The 21,581-nt window shown below is 59.6% G+C and overlaps 1 protein-coding gene and 1 pseudogene across 5 annotated transcripts; one reads left to right on the top strand and one right to left on the bottom strand.

The window, feature by feature from the left end:
• Positions 1–737: 737 nt before the first annotated feature.
• LOC132232929 (large ribosomal subunit protein uL11-like) lies at positions 738–1,720 on the bottom strand (annotated as a pseudogene).
• Positions 1,721–10,359: 8,639 nt separating this feature from the next.
• On the top strand, positions 10,360–20,851 carry NHERF2 (NHERF family PDZ scaffold protein 2). Of its 5 annotated transcripts, XM_059692727.1 has the most exons (7): positions 10,365–10,749; positions 13,568–13,768; positions 18,910–19,089; positions 19,371–19,524; positions 19,602–19,645; positions 20,222–20,284; positions 20,530–20,851. In XM_059692727.1, the coding sequence occupies exons 1-7, from the start codon at positions 10,537–10,539 to the stop codon at positions 20,686–20,688; spliced, it is 1,014 nt and encodes a 337-aa protein (XP_059548710.1). In that variant the 5' UTR covers positions 10,365–10,536; the 3' UTR covers positions 20,689–20,851. The 5 variants fall into 5 exon arrangements, with proteins under 5 accessions (XP_059548715.1, XP_059548710.1, XP_059548712.1 ...); XM_059692732.1 differs by lacking the exon at positions 13,568–13,768 and having other exon boundaries at positions 10,360–10,749; XM_059692728.1 differs by lacking the exon at positions 20,222–20,284 and having other exon boundaries at positions 10,368–10,749.
• The last annotated feature ends 730 nt before the right edge of the window (positions 20,852–21,581 follow it).

The raw sequence follows: 21,581 nt of genomic DNA on the forward strand, positions 1-21,581 counted from the left end.
AAATTTTGAATCAAGCACAAAATGTCATTAACATAAAAAAGACAAATAGTCTCCTATGTCCCCATTTGCATAGTTCCTGTGCAGGGGCTTAGAAAGTGGATGTCCAGATTGGGGCAGGAGCCCACCAGCTCCCAGAGGAAGGTCTCCAGAGTAAATACAGAATGGATGATGGGAGACCTTGTGTGCTTGAGAATTAGGAAATTTTATTGCAAGGAGCTTGACATATCTCTTACAGCATTTGGGGTGAAATAACAAAAGCTCTCTATATAAAAGCCTAAACAACCAAAAGACCAATCGACTGTTGCTGTGATGCACACTGACCACCAGGGGGCAGATGTTCAATGCAGGAACTGCCCCCGATGATCAGTGTGCTCCCACAGTCAACCTCCTAGGACTGGCCCAGCTCCCACAGTCCCTCCCCCAGCTGGCCCATGCGTCGCCCCCCGCCCCCCCATCAGCCCCAATCACTGGCCAGATCTAGGGACCCCACATGCCTCTAGTAAGTATATAAAAGAAATGACAGGCCCTGGCCAGGTGGCTCGGTTAGTTAAAGCAACATCCTGTATACTAAAAGGTTATGGAGTTGAGCCCTGGCCAGGGTGCATGTCAGTCAATGTTTCTCTGACATTAATTTTTATTTTTTAATCCTGACCCGAGTATATGTTTTTACTGACTTCAGAAATAGAGGAAGAAACATCGACCAGTTGCCTTATGTACTGTTTGGTTTTTTTGTCGGGTTTTTTTTCTTGTTATCAAACAATGTTTAATTGAAATATTTTCCTTTGTAGTTCTTAACTAGCCGGACATTCCACGGCACCACTGTTGATACCATCTATGATGTCATGAGGGTGGCGGCCATCAACAATGCAGCCCACAGACTGGGCAGTGCCCAGGATCTCTTTAATGGTTCCAGAGAGTTCTCTAGCTAAAGATCAGTGCCACATTTGTTGGGCAATGATGACAATCTCAGCAAAAGGGCTATTTCCACTGTGCTTAATGTTTGTTTTGGCTCCTTCTGTCTCTTGGTGGTTCTTTGAGGGCTTTGATGATCAAGGCAAAGGCAGAAGGCACTACTTCCATCTGGGCCTGTCTGTTGTGAATGGTCAGTTTCACTGTAATCCTCAGACCTTTCCAATCACCAGTTGCTTTGGTGATGTCATCAACCTTTTTTTTTAAATTTCCGAGAGGAAGGGAGAGGGAGAGAGAGAAACATCAATGATAAGAGACAATCATTGATTGACTGCTTCCTGCACGCCCCATGCTGGGGTTTGAGCCCAAACCTGGGCATGTGCAGGAATCGAACTGCAACTTCCTGGTTCATAGGCCGACACTCAACCGCTGAGCCACGCTGGCTGGGCATCACCAACCTTTTTTGGAGACAGGCCCAAGGGGCCACATCTGCCCTGGCCCCTACTTCCCCACTGGTGCACCTCGGGTATATGACTTTGATTTCGTTGGGGTTTCACTTCAGCTGCATGGTGGAGGGTGTCGGTGACCCCGATTCGGGATGACCGAAGAAAGTTGCACCTGAGCCTCCCCTGAGCCGAAAAGGTTGATTCTTGTATGTGCCCTGACCGGGGGATTGAACCCATAACCTTGGTGTATCAGGACAACACTCTAACCAGCTGAGCTACCCGGCCAGCGCAGGCTGCCAGAATTCCTTCGGAAGACTTTAGGGGAGAATCCAGTTCCTTGCCTTTTCCAGCTTTTGGAGGTCTCTGCATTCCATGCCTTGTGGCCCCTCCATCTGCAAGGTGCAGCCTCCAACCTCTGTTTCCCTTGTCACCTCTCTGCCTGCCTCCTTCCAAACTGAAGTACCCTTGTGATTCCATTGGGCCGTCAAGTTAAGGTCAGCTAATTAGTATCTTCGGTTTCATCTGCAACTTTAATTCCCCCTTACCAGGTAAAGTGAATATTCACAAGTTAGGGTGTAGTCATCTCTGAGGGAGGGCTTAGTCTGCCTACACAAATGCGTGAAGGCCAAGGATGCTGCTAAATACCCAACGGTGCTCACTACAGCCCCACAAATGTCAATGGTGCTAAAGTGACAGACGGGGCTTCTGACTAGGAGTGGGCAAAAGGAGCACCCCTGGGAGCTGAAATTTATCTTGATCTGGGCTGTGTACACACAGGTGTCTACATATGCAACATGTTAAGATGTGCACACTTTGCCCAGACACTGTGGCTCCACCCAGGAACCAAGAGGTCACCGGTTCAATTCCAGGTCAAGGCACGTGCCTGGGTTGTGGACTCGATCCCCAGGGAGCGGCCAATGGATGATGTTCCTCTCATCGATGTTTCTATCACTATCCCTCTCCCTTCCCCCCTTTCTCTAAAAATCGATAAAAACATTAAAAAAAAAAAGATGCATGGCCCTAACTGGTTTGGCTCAGTGGATAGAGCGTCGGCCTGCGGACTCAAGGGTCCCAGGTTCGACTCAGGTCAAGGGCATGTACCTTGGTTGTGGGCACATCCCCAGTAGGGGGTGTGCAGGAGGCACCTGATTGATGTTTCTCTCTCATCGATGTTTCTAACTCTCTATCTCTCTCCCTTCCTCTCTGTAAAAAATCAATAAAATATATTTAAAAAGTAAAGAAAGATGCATGCACTTAAAGACCTTTAAAAAGACCACCAATTTTAACAATAACAGGTAAGTTTGTGGTTTTAAAATGAGGTAAATACTAGCAGAAACAGCTTCAGGAGTTGGAAGCAGTTGCCCCCGGAAAGCAGGACTGGCATGTGGACATCTTTATTTTTCCCCTTATATTAGAATTTGATGTATGATATATAATTTTAAAAATGGCCGAATGGAGCCCTGGCCAGTGTGGCTCAGTTGGGCATCGTCCCATGCACCAGGAGGTTGCTGGTTCGATTCCTGGTCAAGGGCACATGCCCGAGTTTTGGGCTCAATTTCCAGTGTGCGTGTGTGTGCGTGTGTGTGTGTGTGTGTGTGTGTGTACGCACAGAGGGGTGGGGTGGGGGGAGGCGGACATGCAGGAGGCAGCCAATCGATGTTGGGCTTTCACATAGATGTTTCCCTTTTCTGAAATGAATAAACTATTCTTTTTTAAAAAAATGACAACATGGAGAGATTTGCTCATTCACTATGTCATTATGGTGGAATTCATGTTGGGAACCAGGCTCTGTGCCTGGGGTTGGGGCCATGCGTGCAAAACAGATGTGGTCCCAGCCAGTGGGGGGCTTGGTGTGGTGTTGGGGGAAAGTGTTATGCAGACAGTCTGAAGCCATGATCAGTCGCTGTCTAGGAGGGGCTGTTGTGTGGATGCAAGGAGAGGTGACTCTCCAGGAAGGAGAGTTCTCATGAGCGAGTGGGCTCTTCACCTCCTACCACGGAGTTTGGCTCCAGGCCTCCAGTGGTGTGAGGCATGGCAGAGGCTTTGTCCTGGGCCGCTCTGCACTCCACCTTGGGAGCCCCCAGGGTTCATCAAGCTATTCCACCCTTTGTTCCCCTGATCCAGTCCTGGGCTCCCTCTCCCGCATGCCTTCTGCAAACTTGGTGTATAGGGGTGACACAGACCTGCTCAGCCTGGGCCCAAGAAATGGTCTTGGGGGGATCATGACTACAGAGGAGGCTGGAGGTTGCCAGGGCTGGGGTACGAGGAGGGTCTGACTATTGTGGGAGACTTGGGGAACCACTAGCCACTTAGGGAGGGCTTGATGTGGCCAAACTTGTGGTTTCAAGCATCTGCTCTGCTGCAGCTAGGAAATGGGTTTGTGGGGAGAAGCTAGGAGTGGAAGAGCAAAGTGTGGGAACAGATTTGAGAGCTGGTTATGTAAAAAAAGGGAAAGCCCCTGGGGAGGAGAGACACAGAGGGGTCGGAAATGGTGCTGAGGGCCCCCCACCAATCAGCCCTACTTGACCAACCTGGGCTCTGCCAGCCTCCCTGTCTTTGCTCTGCTGGTGCCCCACCAAAACGAGCTCTGGGCCCGGCCGGTGTGGCTCAGTGGTTGGCCGTCTACCTATGAACGGTTAGATTCCCAGTCAGGGCACATGCCCGGGTTGCATGGGCTGGATCCCCAGTGTGGGGCGTGCAGGAGGCAGCCGATCAATGATTCTCTCACATCATGGATGTTTGTGTCTCTACCTCTCTGAAATCAATAAAAATACGTATTTTTAATAAGAACTCTGGCTAAGGGGCATTTCTTTGTCCCTATGCCCTGACATTTACTCTTTGGAGGGGAAAAGGGCACCCTTAGGGGAGCTCCAACGTACGTTCTATCTAGAGGCCTTCTCAGCCCTGGCTGGTTTGGCTCAGTGGATAGTGTATCGGCCTGCAGACTGAAGGGTCCTCGGTTGGATTCTGGTCAAGGGCACATGCCTGGGTTTCCGGCCGGATCCCCAGTAGGGGGCGTGCAGGAAGCAGCCAGTGGGTGATTCTCATTGATGTTTCCACCTCTCCCTCTCCCTTTCTCTCTGAAATCAATAAAAATATATTTAAAAAATAAATAAAATAAAGGCCTGCTCAGCTAGGGTGCTCCAGTAACCCACACCCAGACGCAGCAACCTGGGCTCCTTTTCTCCCTGCATCCCTCCTCCCCACTCTTGGGGAGTCCGGGGGGGGGGGGTGAGCAGGGGAGGGGCCGTGAGCAGTTACAGTTGGACCCACCAGAGATCAACTCTCGGCCCGTAGCTTTCTGCGCTCAGGCTCCCAGGTACCCCAATCCACCTCACACCCAGGTCCAGCCGAGCCAGCTCCCTGCCTTGTGCGGAGCCGCCGCTCGAATTGCCGCTGCCCGCAGGCGCCTGGCGTAACGCACGGCTAGTCCGGGCGGCCACAGGGTGGGTTGCGCGCTGCGCTGCGCCCCACCGCTGGCCCCCTTGCCTGGGCCCCTCGGCCTGCGTGCGCACGCCCTTGGGCCATCCGCCATAGACACCCTCTACTCCAGGTTGCGCCCGCCAAGCTGTCCCGCCTCCCTCTGGGGCTCAGAAACCATGGGAGGCGCGACTCAGTAGATCCCGCGCAGGGCTCAGGGTCAGGGCGCCCGGGAGCCTGCGCCTGAAACCAAGCTGCCTGCACCGAGCAGCGGCTGGTCCCCGGTTCCTGGACCTCAGCGGAGCGGGCCAGGTTCCAGGGAAGAGGGAGGGGGCTCGGACGGCAGCGGGCTCGGGAGGTTTGAGCACGGAGCGCAGATCCGCGTGCCCGATGACACCTTCCTACCTTTTCATCCCTCATTATAAGCGGTGGAAGGCTTTCTTGGAGCAGGGGCGGGGGGGGGGGTGCGGTAGCGGAGGGCGCACAGCCCTCTCCCCATGGTCCTGCTATGTTCTTTCCAGAGTCTCCCCCTCAGCCTTGGTTCCAGCAGCGAACTGCCTTCGCGGGCCTCGTCTTGCTCCAGGGCGGCCCTGAGCTCAGCCCCGGCCCTCCGCGCCTCGGAGCCTGACTCAGGCATAGGAGCTCTGGCCTCCAGAGCGCGAAGCTCTGGCCAAGCCGTGCTGTTTGATCAATAAAACTTGCCTGGTTCCTGCGCCTCACGTGTGACCCTTTTCCTCTGCTGTGTGTACTTTGCCATCTAGCTTTGGGGCGCAAACAGCCGTGCCCACATCCTGGAAAATGTCAGGATTAGATTTTTCTGCCCAGTAGAATCTAATCCGCCCCCCGCCCCCGCCCCCCCCCCCCCCTCCATCTGTATGTCCAAGAGGGACGGGAGGGGAGACAGACAGAGGCAGAAACACTACCTGGGCCTGGGTTCCCTTCTCCCTTCTCTGCCAGTGTTGCCCCTCCTGTTTCAGAGGTGGGGGTCATCAGGCCAGGCCCTGGGGTCCCCAGGAAGGGAGGGGTCTGCCCTGGAGAGGGATAAGTCAGACCCTGGGTTCCTGCTGTCATTCACTAAGGTATAGAGGAAGCAGGAGCTCAGACCTCACCCACTGAGATGGAGCGCCCCCCCTCCACAAACTCACCCCCCCCCTCAGCTTCCCTCACTATGCCCCCTGGCCAGGTTGGGGAGATTATCTTCCCCAAAGAGGTGGGATCTCAAGACCTGGCAGCCCACCCAACCTTTCCCTGATCTCCCAGCATTCGTTCCAAACCTAGATTTCCTAGGAACCCCTCCCTCCTCTCAGCAGAAGGCTTCTGGAGAGGAAGTGGGGACCCCTGCCCCCTTAACAGCCATGCTCCCCCCTAGGGAGAAAGAGTCCCACCACCGAGTCCCCTTGCCTCCTCAAGGACCCTCTACCTCGATCCCCCTGTTATTGGCTCCAGCCCCCCTATGTAGGGGTTCCCTTCCAGCTCCTCCTTCACAAGTATCTGGTCCCCTCCACCCTCCCGCTTTCTCTTCAGCTCTTCAGTGTGGGTTCAGCTCCCACACCTGCCCTGGACCTCACAGCACCTGGGCACTGTGCTCTTATGCTGTTTGCCCGTGGAGTCCTTCTGCATGGTCTCCCACTGGGACACCCAGAGAAGGCTGGAGGAGAGGTGGTCCCGCGTCTGTCTGGCTTCGGGATGCCCATGTGGAACCAGCCCCCACACTGCCCCTTTGGCCTCTGGAAGCCTCATCTCTCCTCACTGGCAATTCCTTCTCATCTCCTGGATGCATCCTCTGCACGCGACCCCCTAATGTGGGTGCTCATTTTAACTCCCCTCTCTCAAGTCTTACCCTGAACTTATTTACCCTGATCCCACTCAGTTCTTTAGTCTCAGGATCTGCACTGGCAGAAGGGGTGGATCCAGACTTCTCAGGTCCTCATGCTCCCTCTCTGAGCCCACTCCTGCCCCTGCTCCTCCTTGAACTTGGTCTTTCAAACCATGGGTTTACTGACCTCGTCACACCCAGTACCCATTAAAAGGGTTCCCCACCACTGGTGGGATGAAATCCATCTCTGGGTCTGGGCCACAGGGCTGGAGCTGTCCCCCACTCTCATCGCTCCCTCCCCTCCCCACACAGCCAGCAGACATCGGTCAGGTTCCAGACACAGCCCCATGGTCCACCCTGAAAGACTCCTGGGCTCCAGGCTGGGTTAAATGCCCCTCCTTGGGGCTTCCCTCGCCCTGGGCCTCGCCTTTCCTTGCCACGTACACAAATCCCCGTTTCCATGGGTCTCAGAGATGTTTTCTCAGTGCTCAACAGTGCTTGGCATCTAGTGGTCAGCAAATATTTGGTCACAAGTGCTGGAGCACTTGGTGAAAGGCCAGATTTCATGTGGCCTGAGGTATCCCAGGCCAGAGAGGTTGGTGCTAGGTAAGGTGAGGGAGAGTAGCCCATGAGGGGCTCTGCAGAGTCTTGGCTTCTCTGCCTACCACTCGTATGCCACCCCTAAGTCCCTGTATTGCAAGCAGCCCAGGCGCGCCGACCTCGCTCCAATCCCCACTTCGCAGAGCTGGACCCAGTCGCAGTCAGAGGGGTGGAGCCTGGGGCAGCCCTTCGGGCCATGCGATCCCTCGTAGAAACAGCAGGTGGCGCTGCGCGGCTGCGCTGCTGGGCTACGGCCCGGCTCCGCGCCTCCAGCGGTGGGTGGGTCGCTGGCCGGACCCGAGCGGGGTGGGCGGGGCACGGCCGGCCCGGGGTCCTCGGTGGGCTTCCTGCGCCCCCTCCCTCTTTGGTACTCGTGGTTCTCCCCTCCTGTCTCCCCGTCGTCTCTGGGTCTCGTTCAGATTTTCCCCCGTCACCGTGGTCCCGCTGCTCAATTTTGGGCTCGGAAGAGAGGCCTGGTGTCGTCTACGGGAGGAGCCCTAAGCCTGAGGTCCTAGCTCTCCCGCGGGGCCATTAGTGCCATTAGGGAGGGAGCACAGGCGTAAGGCCCCCCACCCCACCCCACCCCCGTGGGACACGAACCCATCCATCCTCGGGCTGTGGCCAGGCCTCTGCCCACAGCCACGCCCCAAGTCACCGCCCAGGCCCAGGCCCCGCCTATCGCTGGGGTGTTGCAGCAGGGAGCTGGACTCAGAGCTCGGGGACGGCCCCCTCCTTTCCCAGGCTGGACCGAACGACTGTCCAGGGGAGGGGAGCCCCGGCAGGTCTCCTCGCCCTCTATTGCAAGGTCCGCGTAGCCAGGTGGCAGGAGTGGGGAGGCCTGGGGGAGGGGGACCGCCCAGACCACCTCCGACCTGACTTCCCCCCGCCTGTTGCCCGCCTCACCGTCCACCTCCCCTCTTCCTTTCCCAGAGACCCCAACCAGCTCGCAGCTCCTGGGCACCTTTCAGCCACACTCCTGGGCCTCTGCCTTTGCCTGTGCTGCGTCTCTCGCCTTCATCGCAGCGCCTGAGGCTCAGGCTGGAGGAGGCTTGGGGCAGACTTTGCCCAGGAGAGCTGCTGGGCGCCCTTCCCCCACCCCCACCCCGCACCCCTCTACCCCCGGGCTGGTACTTGAGGCCCTCCACACTGGCCCTGCTCCCTCTCGCTCATTCCTGTGCCCCCTTTGGCATTTTTACCTGCCGTTCTTCCCTGCGCCTTTATTTATTTGTTGTTACCCACTTCCTTTGTTACCCACCCTCTCCTTACTCTTGTTACCTTCCCTTGTGTTTCCCGGCTTTGGGGCCTCCTTTGTTGCTCTTGGGTCCAGTGTTTGTGCCTGGCCCCTGGCTGTGACCACATGCCCTGTGACCCCTCCCTCCAGCTGTGTTGTTCCCATCCGTCTTCACTCACAGGCTGAGTCCTTCGCTGTGGAAGGCGAAAAAGGCCCAAGGCTGATCGGGAGCTGCTGTCCCAGGGAGTGAAGGGGTCTCCAAGCCTTCTGACCCAGGGAACCTTGTCTGGTGGTCTCCCACTGAGCCACCTCCTTCAGCTCTGGTGTGGCCCCAAAGCTACAGACTGGCAGGTCTTGGGTGGTCCCTGGGGGTGGTATAGGGTAGACCTCCCTGCCCGCACCGATCCTCACAGCCTCCGGATGCAGCAGCGCTAGGCTGAGTACAGGGAAGCCAGTCACAGGCCAGACAGGCAGCCTGGGAACAGGCAAACAGACAAATGGAGGTGGCCAGCCAGAGGGGAGCCTATGGCAGCCTCAGCCAGGAACTCAGAGGTGGGGGTGGGGAAGTAGCCATGCAGCTTTGGCCTAAGTGGCTTTTAGGGGCAGCAGCTGGGGTGTGGACACCCAAGGGGCTTTGGCCCAGGAGGCTGCCCAGAGGCGGGCCCTGTGCTTGGGTGGGAGCTGGGCGCCCAGGCCGAGGGCACTGGAGAAGGAGCAGCAAGGACTGTGCCTGTGTGGAGCCTGCTCCTGCCCTCGATGGGGAACTGTCTGGGCTGGCTGTGCCTGACTCCTGGGGACCAGGTATGTGTGTGTGTGGGGGGGGGGGTACACGGAGGGGGAGCCTGCATCCAGTTGTCTTCCAGTGTCTGAAGCTGTGAGGAGTGTGGCCTTGGAACCTCACCGCCCTCGGCTCAAGAGGAGCTGGGGAACCTGGCCTGAGACTCTTCCTTCTCCAAACCTCAGTCCCGATCTGTAAAATGGCCTGAGCCCTCTAGGGTTGTTCCGGGTAAAATGCACTCGGAGGCAATGATTCTCCATTGTGATTATTATTGTCTGGGTGGCAGAAGGGGGCACTCTTTCTGGGAGGAGGGAGAGGCTGGGGGCAGGGGAGGACTGGGGCAGAGGAGGGGAGATCCACTGGTTGGTTCCTACGTATGAAAACAGCTCCTGTGAGTGCTGACCACAGGCCAGAGCTCAGATACCAAAGTCCTCGGCACATTACATCCCAGGTCAGGATGGGGAGGGGGAGAGCAAAGACCAAGACCTTCTCATCTCAGCCAGGCAAGTGTACTTCCTTACCCCACCCTTCCACTTTTTCAGTCACTGGCAATGGGCAGGAGTGAGGGGTCCTGGCACAGGGAGAGGATGATGGGAAAGCTTAATGGACCCACACGGCGCAGATCAGGCAAACACTCCTGGGGAGGGCCGGGGAGTCACTCAGTTACTGGCCTCCAGTAGACAGGGAGGGGCTGCAGTCACTTCAAACCTCTCCGTTTGCCTCTTGGACCATCCTGGGACTGCGCTGGGCCCGGGCAGCTGTGGGCACAGGAGGGGTCCAGATTCATGGACGGCGGTGCGCGTGGTGCTTCCCAAGGAGGTGGGCAGAGCTGTAGCCCTCTGTCTCCTGTGTGGGACTCCTTGGGCGCTAGGACCCTTTCTCCATCCCTCTCCCGCCTCCCTATCTTGGTGCAGTGCCCTGCATGCAGTAGGTGCTCAATAAATGTGCCTGGAATAGGAGGCAAAGGTGCTGACGCCAAGGAGGCTGTCCAGAGTGGGGGCGACACAGAGGGGTTCCCGGGGACTCTGAACCCCCAGCTCCTGCAGCCTTCCTCTGGGCTCCCCAGGGCTGGCGGGGTGCCGAGATAGGGGCGAGGCCAGGACGGCTTGGACCCAGGGCGGGGGCGGAGGAGGCGGGGAAGGGGCGGTGCGGGGGCGGTGTCGCAGCCTGAGCTCCAGCCCCGGCCCGAGGCGACGGGAGCCGAACGGGAGGCGCGGAAGCCAACACCAGGTCCCCAGCGCCGCCGGCGCCTCCGAGCCGCTCGCGCCCCTGGCTAGCTGGCGGCGGCTGCGAGCGCCGAGGCCAGCCCCTGGCCCGCGGGTGGGTCGCCAGCGCCATGGCCACCCCAGAACCGCTGCGGCCGCGCCTGTGCTGCCTGGTGCGTGGCGAGCACGGCTACGGCTTCCACCTGCATGGCGAGAAGGGCCGTCGCGGGCAGTTCATCCGGCGCGTGGAGCCCGGGTCCCCGGCCGAGGCGGCCGAGCTGCGCGCTGGAGACCGCCTGGTCGAGGTCAACGGCGTCAACGTGGAGGGCGAAACGCACCACCAGGTGGGTGCCTGCGCCCCGTCCCGGCTCGCCGGGCCCCCTCCCCGGGAGCGCGACCGGGGAGGCACCCAGGACCACCCGGCCCGGCGCTGCCGGCGCCCAGGCCTCAGCTCCCTGCTCCCGGCCAGGAGGGGGTCGCACCAGGGCCTGCGTGCCCCCACCCCCGCTGGAGGAAGTGGGGGACGGAGCCACGGAGGCAGCGGCCGCCGGCCTCCTTCCTAGTACCCCACCCCCTAAGCTCAGCAGCCCTGCACCTCCGAGGGGGAATCCTGGCAGGGAGGGGCCCGCACTGCGGTCTAGATCTTCAGGCTTGTTCTGGCCTGAGCGTACCAAGTATGGAGGTGAGAGGCAACTTATGTACAAGCTTGTGGACTCACCTGGGTCTGAGTGTGAGTGTGCCGGTTTCTCAGAGGATCACCCATGTGGGCAGACAACTATCTATGCGGACCTAGGAGGTGTCTTAGTAAGGGCACACCTGTGTGTGTGCCTGCATCCGTGAGTGTGTACGGGCTGTGTGCATGTGAACATGCAGGTCTGCACCGAGGTGGGTATGTGCGTGGACAGATCTGTTTGCTTGGACATGTGTATGCGAGCTGCGATTGTGTTGGACATGTGTGTGAGCTGGGCTGTGTGTGAAAATACACGGGTCTGCACGCCTGGATGTGTGTGAGCTGCGCGCTGTGTGTGTGTGTGTGTGTGTGTGTGTGTGTCCGGGCCTGCGTGCTGACCGGCTTGGCTGTGTGTAGTCGTCAGTGTGTGTTGGCAGCCAGTGTTCTCGAGGGTGTCCTGGCTGATGGTGTCTGGATTTCCGTGGGAGTCACTGCTGGTGACAGCACATTCCTCTCCTTGGAAGCTGCCTGGCCCTGCAGGTGCCACTGGGCCGCAGCCCCTGCCTCCTGCAGCTGGAGATGAAGGCCGGAGGGAGGGCAGGGTCTCCTCTCTGCAGGTTCTGACTCCTGAGGGTGTCCATCTCCCACTGCCAGTGACTCACCTGGCGGGTGCTCAGGCTCCTCTCCGTCCCCCTGCACCTCTGCATCCATGATCCGTTTGGGTGCCCAGCCCTGGGGTCTAGAGATTAATATATCGGTCCTTGGCTGAGACGGGAGCTGAGCTCCTGGGCCCTTGTCTATCCATCTGTCTGCTGTTCTATCTTCCACCCAGAATGTCAACCTGATAAGGCTGTTTACTGAAGGAAGGTGGGGGTCAGGGCTAGAGGGCTTGGCTTGACAGACCACAGGGAGAGGCTGGCAAAGGTGGTACCTCACCACTGTTTTACAGTCACTGCCGCCCTTGCCCCTGCTTGTCCCAGGCTTCTGGGTGCTGGTCTAAGAACTTCACAAGCCCTGACTGGGTAGCAGGAATAAAAAATCTCAATCTCTCTCTCTCTCTCTCTTTCTCTCTCTCTCTCTCTCATAAAATGAAAAATAAAAATTTAGTATTCAGCCCTGGCTGGTGTGGCTCAGTTGGTTGAGCGTCATCCCCTGCACTGAAGGTCGCCGGTTCTATTCCTGGTCAGGGCATGTGCCCAGGTTGTGGGCTTGATCCCCGGTGGGGGTGTGTGTGGGAGGCAACCGATTGATGTTTCTCTTCCTCTTCCCTCTCTCTCTAAAAATGAATTAAAAAATAATTTAGAACTTCACACACAGGACCCCATGGGATCCTCCTACTGCCCCAGGAGGGAGGACATGCAGTTATAGCTCCCATCTGACAGATGAGGAAACCGATGCTTAGAGATGTTGAGTGGCTCCTTTGGGTACCACAGTTGGGAGGCAGCAGGGTGCTGCATGGGGAGAGAGGAGGGACAGGGAAACATGGGTCTGATTCAGACCCTCCTCTCTGTTGACAACTTCTGCCAAGCAGCTGATGGGAGCGCCATCTGCCCCTCCGCCCCAGGCCTTGGGGTGGGGATGGGGATGTTGCCCTCCTTACTCCAATGCCCAGTGCTCCTTCTCCCTGCAAGGCATACACTGGCACGCGTGCCCCATGGACACCCACATGCTCTAGACCACAGCCCGCGGGCCACATGCAAATACAAATATTGTATTTGTTCCCGTTTTGTTTTTTTACTTGAAAATAAGATATGTGCAGTGTGCATAGGAATTTGTTCATAGTTTTTTCTTAAACTACAGTCCGGCCCTCCAACGGTCTGAGGGACAGTGAACTGGCACCCTGTTTAAAAAGTTTGAGGATCCCTGGTCTAGACATACAGGCACCTGCATAGACACACGGATGGGCCACATATCACACTGGCCCCACAGTTGGACCTGCCCCTCCACACCTCTGCCTGCTGGGTCTGAATCCTGCTCGCAGCATCATGGGTGGTACCTGAGCAGGCGCCTTCCCACAGGAACCCTGCAGGTCCAGCAGGAATGGATCTATGCTCATGGTCTGGAGCAAAGAGAGGGCCTAGAGGCAGGGATTTAGCCTTCCATGCTCCACCACCGAGAAAGACAGAAACGGGCACAGACACACCCCGACTGACACCCGGGAGGTGCCGCCCTTTCAAACCCAGACTGAGGACAGACCTGACACAGACAGACGCACGCCTGCACGGATGCCTCACGCAGCTTCCCAGAGAGGACCCTGGGCTGAGGCAAGGCCTGGGACCACACTGAGGCCCTTGTCGCCTGGGCCCTTCTGTCAGGAGCCCCAGGAGAGGAGGGAGGGAGCGGCTGAAGCCGGGGGTGGGGGGTGGAGCCGGCAGGCCTCTTGCCCAGCCACCCACCCCTAGTAGGTCAGCCTGGCCAGCCTTGGGTGGTGCCACAGTCCATGTGCTGCCCAGAGAGCTGGCGGCTGACCCACGACCACCTGCCTGTCCCAGGTGGTCCAGAGGATCAAGGCTGTGGAAGGGCAGACCCGGCTGCTGGTGGTAGACAAGGAGACGGACGAGGAGCTGCGCCGGCGGCAGCTGACCTGCACTGAGGAGATGGCCCAGCGAGGGCTTCCACCCGCCCATGACCCCTGGGAGCCAAAGCCGGACTGGACACGAGCAGGCAGCCTTGGCTCCAAGGATGGCCAGAAGGTATGGCACGATTCTGCCCACAGGGACCACCTGCTTCTCCCAGAACCATCTGGGCCTCTCAATGGCAGTCTGTTTCTGGTTCCCTCCAGAAGGCACTGTCAGTCTTGCTGCCTCTTAGGGCCCTTCTTTGCCCCTGGTGCCTACCCTCTTGGCTATATACCCTGAGACTTTTAAGCTGGGTAGGAGGAGGGCAGCCTTCGCCCCCCAGCCCTCTTCCAGGATGCTCAGAGCCGCCTGATCTAGGTGGGGGCCACTCTGATAAGGCCCCCTCCCCATTCGAGGGGCTAAGGAACCCAACCTAGGGAGGGGCTCTGCTCGGATGTCCTGGGACTGAATGAGCCCAGCTCTGCCTGTGTCTGGTGTTTATCTGTCTGGCTCTGTCCCTGTGTCTGTCTCTAGGCACCTGATTGTTCTGTGAAGGCCTTGGGGGTAGGGCTGGCCCTCCTCTGTGGACAGTGTATCGTTGGGGGCCCCAGAGGAGACTCCTCTCTAAGCTGAGTCCTCATCTGATGGTTTATAGGGCTGGGGCACCTCCCTCTTCTCCCTGCCCTTCTCCCCACCCTCAGGCTGGAAGAGCTGGAAAAGAATTCACCTCCTTCTAGGTTTCTGGGCCTGGGGTGTGTGTGCGGGGAGAGGGGGTGACCCTACCTGGGAAGCATCCGGACACTGGGAGGCAGAGCCTGGGGCTGCTAGTCCCTCCCTCCTGGAAGCCCCACGTTAGTGTCTCTCATGTCCTCTCTCCCTTTTTTATTTTTAAAGAAAAATCAATCCCTTTAGGAGATTCAAGCCCAGGGGTTCCCCAGATCCCGCTTTGAAAACCACTGGCCGAAGCCCAGTGGAGGTGTGAGAGCTGAAGTTTCTGGGTGTGCAGGGGATCCCAGCGTCTGCCTCCCCCTGTGCCTGAGACCTGGACTGGAGCATAGGCCTGTGCTTTTTGTTCTGAAGGGGTATGTGTGCTCCAGGGCAGAGAACCCCTGGGTGGGGTGCAGGGGGGGTTGTCTCAGGTAGATGGTGCCAGGCCCTGTCACTTGCATTTTGTCCTGGGGCCAGAGGACGCTGGAATAGGGGGGGTGTTAGGGTCAGATTTGTGATTTCAGGGGGGTCCTGGGATGGTATGCTGGCTGGGCCCCTCCCAGGCCTGAAGGTTGGAGCCTTCCTCCTTCTTGGGCATCTCACACGCCACCCCCAGGAAGTGCCCCTCCTTCCAGACGTTTGTCCATTGACTTGGACACAAATGGCTGAGTTCACCTTCCTGTGGAAAAAATTCTGCCTCAGGCCTTATCTTCAGGATGGGGTGGCCCACCTAGTCCTTGGGTGGAGCCTTCCCCCTCTGCTATTTCAGGCTCTGGGGCTGCAGGAAGCCCTGGGAGGGGGCTTCCTCTGGGTATATTTTTAGAGGAACAGAGTGGGGCTTGACTGGCAGGTTCCTCTGTGGTTCAGGCTGGCCAGAGGATAGCGACCCCCAATTTTGTTGGCTGAACTCAGGTCATCAGAAGGAGCACTGGGCCTTGGGTGTGTGTGGGTGGGTGGGCGGGGTGTGTGTGTGTGTGTGGGGGGGGGGTGTGTGCGATGCTTGCATGCTGGGCTCTGCTCTAAGGTGGTAAGGTGCCTGTGTGTGGTTTGCTTTGGTGCAGGATGAAGGGCCCACCCCTCGTGCCCCCGTGAGGTAAGGGCTGAGCTGGAGTCAGGGCCCTGTAGGCCACTTACACCCTCTCAGCCTGTTACCCCCTGTCTTGGGGCTGGGAGGAGAGGGAGGGAGGGAGCAGGGGAGGACACTAATGTGGCTGGCCCTGGGGGGCTGCCGGGGCTGTGAGGGCCTTGTCAGTGGTGACTCAGTTGCAGGCCAGACAGGGCTAGGGGTGGCTGCATCTGCAGAGCAGCCAATCCTGATAGTGATGATAGGGGACAGCCCCCAAAAGAGCCAGGGCAACCAGCAACCAGTGGTGCCAGGTGTGGCCACTGATAGACCCTGGGCCCTCCTCGTCCTCACAGGAAGTCTGGGCCCCCACCCTCTGGTTTTGGAGGCCCTTGGGGGCTGAGAGTGAGTGAGATAACAGAGTCCTGCACGTGGTGGCTGCTGGGCATAGGACCTTGTCCTGCCAGAGGGTGCTGGGGCTCCTTGCTCCTGCCTCTGCCCCGCGAGCTGCAGCAGGACTGTCTTTTGTTCTGGGTTGGGGTTCCTCCCTTATGTCCCTGTCTCCCCAGCCATGAGTCCTGGGAGCAGGGCAGGGCCTTCCAGCAACTTCCTTCCCTTCTTGGGACGGAAACCTAGTCAGTGGGGGGGTGGGGCCTGGGCTGGAGCCTGAATAAGGGAGGGGGGCTCAGCCACCGCCCTGTTCCCCAGAGTGACTCAGCCCCATGTCCCCACCTGTCCCTGGGGAACCTGGGCCTCAGTGGGAGGTACATAAATGGGGTGGCAGCCTGGGCCAGCCAGAGAGTTCAGGCCACGCTGGCTGGATGCTCACTGTGGGCCACTTCTGTCCCGCCTCCATGGCCCACTCCTGGAATTCCACACCACCCACCCTGGTCTCAGGAGCCCCTCCACCGAGCCCATCCCAGGGGCTTGTGCAGGTTAGGTGTGGTGGGGGCAGGGTGGGCAGTGAGGACCCCCCCAGCCAGTTTAGCCCGTGTCCCCCAGGGTTAAGAGAGAGGACTCTGGGGTGAGCAAGCCGGACCCTGCGCAACAATGGGGCTTTTCTCCTCTGCCAGGGCTGGTGAGTCACTATCTGGGGGGCGGGGGGGGGCACAGCCTGGCTCCTGGGGTACCCCCATGCCAGCCTCTTTGTCTGGTTACAGGCACAGCTGGGAGGCCAGGGCTTGTCCAGTTCTGGGGCGGCCCTGCTGGGAGCCGTGGGAGCCTGAGGGCCTGGCTGGGAGAGGGCAGGAAGTGCTCTGAGCCAGGGCTGGGAGTGAGGAATGTGAGCAATGCGCCGCCCGCCTGCGCCCCCTCCAGACCCACTGCTGCCTGCTCTCCCGCAGGGCCTCCCTGCTGGGTCATTGCATTGCAGCCCCTCAGCTTGTGGGTCCAGTGCCAGGTCTGGTGCTCCGTGGGCCCTGGTCTCTCATAAGGAGAGAGGTTAAGGCTAGACATTAGGAGAACATTCCTGGCTTGTGTGATGAGAGGCAGCTGTGCTGGATTGAGGTCGGGATGGCCAGTATGGTTTCGAACCCAGATGTGACTTCAGCCTGGCCTTATGCCCCGGGATGCCCCCAAATCTGTGCCCCTCAAATTCTTCTCCCTTTTGGGCGCCTTGACAGATCCTGCCCTGAACGTTAATGTGGAGGGTGTAGGAAGAGGCCACAGGGCCCCATCGCACTGGACCATCCCTTCATAGGTGTGGGTTGCCTTATGTGTCTGTGTAGCGTGTTTGTGAACATACGTTTGGATATCTGGTCTCTTTGACCATGGGATGTGCCTCTGCTACCTGGGCCCATGTCCACATTCCAGGCATGGTACGTCCCACTCCAGGTTCCATGCTTGGCCCTGGCCCTGGCCCTGGCCGTGGCTCTGCTCTGTCCCAGCCAACCTTGGGGGCCTGTATCTCCGGCGCCTCTGGAGAGGTGTGGGCCCCCCTCAAAGCTGCACACTTGTACCTCCAGGTGTGTCTGTGAGAGTCTCACCCTCCAATTCAGACCGTGTGGCCCAGCTGAGGCCCCAGGGAACTGCAGAGCAGCAGCTCTGTCCCTGGAGTTCTTGGGGTTATAGGGCCAGATGGGGGCCTGCAGTGGGGGTCCCCAGGGGGTTCTGGGCAGTCTTTGGGGGTTAGGGAAGGGGTCTTGGAGGAAAGGCACAGGCTGGACAGGAAGAGGGTGCTCCTGACAGGCAGGAAATGCCTGGCCCCCCAGCAAGGCACCCACCCTGTGAGGAAAGACACTTTTGGTCCCACAGCTGGGTGGCCACCAACTGGCAGGCCAGAGCACTCACAGTCAGATTTGGGGTTTGGAATCAGGTTGCAGGCCTGCAGGCTGGAATGGCCCAGGGGGTGGCCAGGGCTGTAGGGGGGCAGGTACCCAAGGCCTGGAGACCTTCCCTGAGGGTCACCCCCAGCCTGACCCAGCACCCTTATGGGAGGGGCCTGGTGAGCACTCCCACCCTGAACACTGTCACCTGCACGCGCACTGGAGCCCCGAGCGTCCCGGGAAACCTGAGCCGCTGCCTGCCTGCTCACTCCGGCCACCGCCATGTTTAATTGAGCACCGATAGCCGCTGGCCACTCAGCACTGTGGTCACTGACGGCCCCAGGCCCCGGCTGGGTGGGGGTACTGGGGCCTGGCCCCTGCCGGCAAGGCTCCCTGGCCCACAGCCCTACTGCAGGATGCCAGAGGTAAAGCGAGGCAGGGCCCTGGGATGTGGATGGGGGACGCTCAGGGCACTATAGCCCCTGTGTCTCAGCAGGGAGGGCAGCAGGGCAGGCCCCACCCTCGGCCCTGTCACTGGGCTCCTGCGGGCGGCGGGCGGCGGCAGCCCCAGCAGCAGCCCAGCCGGTCATCCTCCAGTCTCTGGGCCGGTGGGGGTAGGGGTGGAGGTGAGGGTGGCTCCAGCTTGCTCTGGAATGTGAAAGCAAACACAGTAGCGCTGCCACCAGCCCTGTGGGAGAGAAAACAAAACTGTCCAGGCCCGGGACTCTGCGAGCCCTGCACTCACAGAGGGAGGTGGGGAGGGGGGGCTTGCAGGCAGGGCCCGTGAGGACAGCCTGGTGTGTCTGTGTAGCATGTTTGGAACATATGTTTGGATAACTGGGACATGGAGCTGAGTGGCAGCTGGTCTCGCCTGGCCTCTCGTAGGACCCGGGCCTGTGCTCAGTGCTGTCCTCGAGCCCTTTCATTCTCCCAACAACCCTAAGGCCCCTGGCCCTATCAGAAGTCATTTTGGGGTTTAGGAACTAAGACTTTGCCTAAGATGTCACAGCTGGATCTCAGTCACAGGCAGCCTAATGCCTCCCCGCCGCCTCCCCGCTGGGTGTGGGTGTACAGTGTTTGTCCCTGCCACTGGGCAGGGCCTGATGCCCAGGGCAGGGTTGTGGCTCCCTCCTGCCCCCCACCACTGCTGTGCTGCACACTGGGCGCCAGAGGCTTTGGGTGGTGTCAGTGGCCTCTGGGAGTGGGAGGTCGGAGCTGAAGATTGTCCCGCGTGCCTGCAGGATGTCAATGGGCCCCCGAGGGAGCTTCGCCCGAGGCTCTGCCACCTTCGAAAGGGCCCTCAGGGCTATGGGTTCAACCTGCACAGTGACAAGTCCCGGCCAGGACAGTACATCCGTTCGGTGGACGTGGGCTCGCCGGCCGCCCACTCCGGCCTCCGCGCCCAAGATCGACTTATTGAGGTACCATCACCAGGGCGTTGGGGTGGCAGGTGCCCGCGTCCCCTGGGTGCGTGTTTGTGCTTGTGTCCGCCGTCTGCATGTCTGTGCCCGCGTGCCCTGTTTGTGTGTGAGCCCCAGGTCCGCTCTGGGAGGAGGGGAGTTTCTGGGAACTTGAGCTGGCATCCCTCTGGCTGCCGTGGCTGGTGACAACATCGATGAATATTTGATGCCACACCTGGCCAGGCAGCTCGGGGGGCTGGTGGGGGCCTGCCCTCAGCGCTGCCCTGTGCTGCCGGCGGCAGGTGAACGGGCAGAATGTGGAGGGACTGCGCCACGCAGAGGTGGTTGCCAGCATCAAGGCACGCGAGGATGAGGCCCGGCTGTTGGTGGTGGACCCGGAAACGGACGAGCACTTCAAGAGGCTGCGGGTCACGCCCACCGAGGAGCATGTGGAAGGTGGGCTGCTGCCCTGGGGGTCTAGGGTGGGGGTGGAGCGTGGGGGCTGGGCAGCCCTTGACACACTGTCCCCACAGGTCCACTGCCATCACCTGTCACCAATGGGACCAGCCCTGCCCAGGTGAGAGGATGGGTGGAGGTGGACAGGGTGGGTCCAGGAGACTGGAGTGGCACGTCTAGGGGTCCCCAAGCCTGACGGAGCGCCCCCATATTGGTCCTTGTATATTTGAGGTTGTGACACCCAATCTGGCCCGACACTCCCAGCTTGAATGCCCGCTGTGGATCCTGCCCTGGGTCAGCCACAACCCAGCCCGACACGGCACTCCGGCCCCGGGCTACTGCCCTGGCTGTTCCCTCTGCCCAGCACTGTCTGGGTACCTGGAGTGTCCGTCTCTCCTCAGGAAGCTGGCCCTGGCTTTGCCCCAGGTGACACGCATGTGGGTGATTCATGCATCGAAATGGCTCCTCCCCATTGTGAATTGGCCAGGGCCGGGCCACCTGCCTGTTCACTGTTTAGTGTCCAGTGTCTTACCTACGCTGGGCCTGGAGTATGGTAGAGGCTCGGTGCCCACTGCCGAAGGGAGGAATAAATGCAGCTCTGTGTGTGCGCGGGTATACGTGTATGCACGTGTGTGAACGTAGTGACAGGACAGGGCAGGGCCTCTGAAGCTCCTGCACCTTGCCCTTGGTTTCCCAGCTCAATGGTGGCTCAGCGTGCTCATCCCGAAGTGATCTGCCTGGCTTAGACAAGGACACTGAGGTAGCAAATGTCCATCCACTTGCTCTGCTGCGCTTACACGCTGGGAGGGGGCCAGAGAGGCCTTTGGGGTGGGTATTTATGGAGCTCTCAACCTGGGCAGTGGGGCCACCGCCTCCAGGAAGCCCTCCTGGGCTCGCTGCCTCAGCCCCACCAGGGGGCCTCTGGTGTGAGCTCCCTGGAAAGGGTTATTTATCAGTTTGGGGGCTTGGGCCCTGGGCTCACTCTGGCTACCTGTCCGCCCCCAGGACCGCAGCACCTGGAAGCACGACCCTTTTCAGGAGAGTGGCCTCCACCTGAGCCCCACGGCGGCTGAGGCCAAGGAGAAGGCGAAGGCCACCAGGGTCAACAAGCGGGCCCCGCAGATGGACTGGAACCAGAAGCGTGAGATCTTCAGCAACTTCTGAACCCCTCGCTGCCTGTGTGCGGGCCCGGCCTTCTCCCCGCACGGACTTTGGGCCTCCCTCCTCGGGCCCAGACCAGAGCTCCCCAAGCCTCAGTGGACTGGAGGAGGTGCATCCTCACCCCCGGGAGCCGCGGTGGCCCCACCGCCACCCAGGAACCAACCCACATCCCAGTGAGTCCCTGTCCTGATCCCCCTGCCGTTCCCGTGGGTGCTGGGGGCACGTGGCAGCAGCACTGGGGAGAGGGAGCCCCCAATGTGTGAGAGACATTGAGAGCGGGAGAGGCGGCGGCGACCCTAGGGGCCAGCCTTTGCTGCTCTGCCTGGGCCTGCTGACTTAAAGGAATTTGTGGTTTTGCTTCTTTTTTTTTTTTTTTTCCAAAAAGAGCTCCAGCTCCACACATGTTTTCACTTAATACCAGAGCCCCGCCCCCGCCAGGACATGTTCTCTAAATAATTGCAATAAAACAAACCTTTCTCTACAAACCATTTCCTCCCCACCCCTTCCTTCTTGGCAGCAGCCATGCCGGTGGGAGTCCCAGGAACTGCCTGGGACAGAGGCAGTGGGCAGGCGATTTGAGGGGCTTCAGGTGAGGCTGGGAGGCCAGATGTGGCGACAGAAGCTTCCCCTCAGCCTCCTCGTTGCCTTCCCTGGTGTGGGGGCTCGCTAGGCCAGGCCCCCCATGTCCCCACCGCACCAGGGGTCTGGGATGCAGGGTCTGGGCTCTCGGAGGGGCCGGAGGATGGAGGCCCCTGCCCCTGAAGAGGGCAGCCTCTGGACAGGCCCCTTGTTCCTTTGCCACAGCCCCCGGCTTGGGGGGTGTGGCTGTGTGAGAGAGCCTGCCCCAGGAGTGCCTCCAGGCTTCGGGCTTGGCCCCTGCCTGGCGCCCTCCCCCA

The sequence above is a fragment of the Myotis daubentonii genome, chromosome 4 (genome assembly GCF_963259705.1).
Source record: "Myotis daubentonii chromosome 4, mMyoDau2.1, whole genome shotgun sequence".
NCBI classification, from domain to species: domain Eukaryota; kingdom Metazoa; phylum Chordata; class Mammalia; order Chiroptera; family Vespertilionidae; genus Myotis; species Myotis daubentonii.